This window comes from Meriones unguiculatus, chromosome 8 (genome assembly GCF_030254825.1).
Source record: "Meriones unguiculatus strain TT.TT164.6M chromosome 8, Bangor_MerUng_6.1, whole genome shotgun sequence".
Classification (NCBI taxonomy): Eukaryota; Metazoa; Chordata; class Mammalia; order Rodentia; family Muridae; genus Meriones; species Meriones unguiculatus.
In genome coordinates, this window is record NC_083356.1 from 108,012,483 (window position 1) to 108,015,956 (window position 3,474).

At 36.0% G+C, this 3,474-nt stretch overlaps 1 protein-coding gene across 1 annotated transcript; it reads right to left on the minus strand.

The window, feature by feature from the left end:
• Positions 1-1,672: 1,672 nt before the first annotated feature.
• LOC110541685 (olfactory receptor 8K3-like) lies at positions 1,673-2,611 on the minus strand. Its single transcript, XM_021628401.1, has one exon. It carries the CDS (start codon positions 2,609-2,611, stop codon positions 1,673-1,675), a length of 939 nt encoding a protein of 312 aa, XP_021484076.1.
• Positions 2,612-3,474: the final 863 nt, after the last annotated feature.

Consider the following 3,474-nt stretch of genomic DNA (forward strand, 5'->3'; position numbering starts at 1 on the left):
AACCCTAGTAAGGGGAACAGGGGCTGTATCTGACATGAACTCAGTGGCTGGCTCTTTGATCACCTCCTCCTGAAAGAGGAGCAGCTTTACAAGGCCACAGAGGAAGACAATGTAGCCAGTCCTGATGAGACCTAATAAGTTAGAATCATATGGAAGGGAGCAGGACCTCATCTACCAGTGGACTTGGAGAGGGGCATGGGAGGAAATGAGAAAAGGAGGATGGGATTGGGAGGGAATGAAGGAGGGGGCTACCACTGGGATACAAGGTATTTAAACTGTAATTAATAAAATAAATAAATAAATTTAAAAAAGAAAATATTTTCTGGGCCTTGAGGCTGGGAGTCTTCTTCTATTTCTATTATTCTTAATTTTGATCTTTGTATATTGTCCCATATTTCTTGGATGTTTTGTGTCAGGAACTTTTTAGAGTTAATTTTTTTTTGACTGATGATATATCGATTTCTTCAGTTGTATCCTCTACAACTGAGATTCTGTCTTCCATCCCTTATATTCTCATGGTGATGCTTGTATCCGTAATTCCTATTCTTTTCCCTAGGTTTTTCAATTCCAGGATTGCCACAGATTGTGTTTACTTTATTGCTTCTGCTTCCATTTTTAAGTCTTTATTAGTTTTATTCATTTTCTTCTCCCATTTGATTGTATTTTCCTGTATTTTTTAAAGGAATTTATTTAATTCCTTCATTTGTTTGCTTCTACTTTCCTGTATTTCTGTGAGGGATTTTTCTCTTTTAAGTCCTCTATCATTTTCATAACCTCAGATTTAAGATCCTGTTTTTGTGTTTTAGGTGTCATAGTATCTCTGGTAATGTCATGTGTTGTTTTTGTGGTTTTGTTTGTTTGTTTGTTTGTTTTCTTGATGTTTTTTGTTTTTGTTTTTGCTTGTGTTTCCATGCTGGCCTCTAATTATGATCAGTCAGTTCAGGAGTAGACAATGAGGGCTCTAAGAGGAACATTGCTCCGAACCCCCACAGGACTCCTCATGACAGTGGACAAAGGGAGTCAGAGCCTGTACAGCTCACCTCTGCTGGGTCATCTGACTGTGTCCCAGGTGGGCCAGGCAGCTCAGAAGCAGGTGGGGCATCCTACAAGCTGAATGTTGCTCTAGCCCTATTAGGAGTCCTCAGGATGTTGATCAGTGGGGATGGGACCTGTGAACATCTCTGCAATGATTTTTTGTTACTTTAAAAAACGGTAATGGAAGCCAGTCATGATGGTATGCATCATGAATTTCAGCACTGGTGAAACAGTGGCCCTTGGACATCAATGAGTTCAAGACGACTGTGCAGACAGTTGCATACCAGCAGGGGCCATCTCAGCAATAATAGAACATTAAAAATGAAAAATGAAATAAAATGGCATAGGCAGTGTCTCATTTTGGTTTTAGCTTTTATTTATAGGTAAGTATGAAAATTAAACTATTCCTTATACTTGGTAATTCCATTATCAAACATGAGGTTTCTTTGGAAATTTAATATATTTCAATCAAAACATGTTTTTATGTCTAAATGATTTATTTAGAATAATTGACAGGAGATTAAAAATTAAGATAATAGATGAATACATGTTGTATGATTTCTTTGCTTGCTTTTATGCTAGATTCACTCATAGAAAAGAATGCTTATGGTTTACAAGATTAATTTTATCTGTAATATCAAGAAAAAATATTACATGATACTTTCCACAACCTGTCCAGAGCATGTTTTACATCTTTGTTCCTTAGGCTATAGATCAAGGGATTCAACATGGGGATAATCAGAGTATAAAATACAGAAGCCATCTTATCAGTGTCAAAGGAGTGGCTTGACTTGGGCTGCACATACATAAATATCAAAGTCCCATAGAAGACAGCCACCACTGTCAGGTGGGACCCACAGGTAGACAAAGCTTTCTTCCTGCCTTCAGCTGAATTCATCTTAAAAATGGCTATAAGAATGAGTAGATAAGAAAATAGGAGAACCACTAGAGATGAAACCAAATTAAACCCTGCTGAAATCAAAATTATAATTTCAATTTCATGTGTATTTGAGCAGAGCAATGATATTAAAGGAAGACTGTCACAGAAATGGCTAATAATTTTGTAGCCACAAAAGGGCAAAGCAAAAATTTTTATAGTGATGAGAAGAGAAATAATGACACTATAGAAATAAGGAACTGCCACTAGCATCCAACATACCCTATGTGACATGATGACAGTGTAGAACAGAGGCTTACAGATGGCCACATAGCGGTCATAGGACATTGCAGACAGAATAAAGAGTTCAGAAATGATGAACATAAGAAAGAAAGTTAGCTGTGCTGCACAAAGATGATAAATGATTTTATTTTGATCAACAACAAAATTTACTAGCATTTTGGGTCCCACAGCTGTGGAATAACCAAGATCAGTGATAGCCAGGTGTCTGAGAAAGAAGTACATGGGTGTTTGCAGCTTGGAGTCCACCATGGTGAGGATGATCAGGCCCAAGTTGCCCACCAGTGAGACCAGATAGATGATGAGGAACAGTCCAAACAATGGAGCCTGAAGCTCAGCACGGTCAGTGATGCCCATCAGGATGAACTCAGTCACCACTGTGAGGTTGTCTTTCTCCATCTGGGCTTATAGCCAATGTTCTGGATTGCTACATCAGCCGACCCAATCACATTTCTGCATTATCACCTGGGAGAATTTTAATATGCAAATAAAATTTAATTAGGTACCTCTGAATTTCCCAGCTACCTTATTTGCAAATGAAAATATCTTTACTAATAAAACTTGTTTAAAATTAAAGAGAGACAGAGATAGATTAAGTGTTATCAGTTTAGATTTATTTTAATACAGTAGTTCTAACCTAGGGCATAATTGCATGATCTTTTTCAGAAGTGATAAAAGGTTATAAATGGAAAATGATATTTTAAAGATGAATCAATGTTATAAATTTCATAGTTTCATATATAATTATCCTTGTGCTATTTTTTATATTTCTGTTACTTATTTTTATAAAACCAATAAAACTTTTGTTTTATGGTGGTCTTACAAATTACTTTAAATAATATGATAATTAATTTAATGTTTTAAATTTGGAGGAGGGGCATAGGAGAATAAGAGGGAGGGAGAGTGGGATTGGGATGGGAGGGGTGAGGGCTACAGATGGGATACAAGGTGAATAAACTGTAATTAGTAAAAATAAAATTAAACTAAAAATTAAAATTGCAAATCTCAAATTTTACAGTACATAGAAACTATCATTAAAAGCAGAGCTCCGTGAAATCTTTATTCCAATTAAGTCCTGTTTAAGGGTTTCTCTTGTCCTCTTTTTGCCCCTGAGGGTACCAGGCATGCACATGGTGCGGCCAATACATGCAGCCAATTAATTATTTATACATTATACATAAATTATAAATATGAAAATAGATTATAGGATCAGAGTAAATATCTGAATGGATATAAAGAGTATAAATGTGGAAATAAAAGTT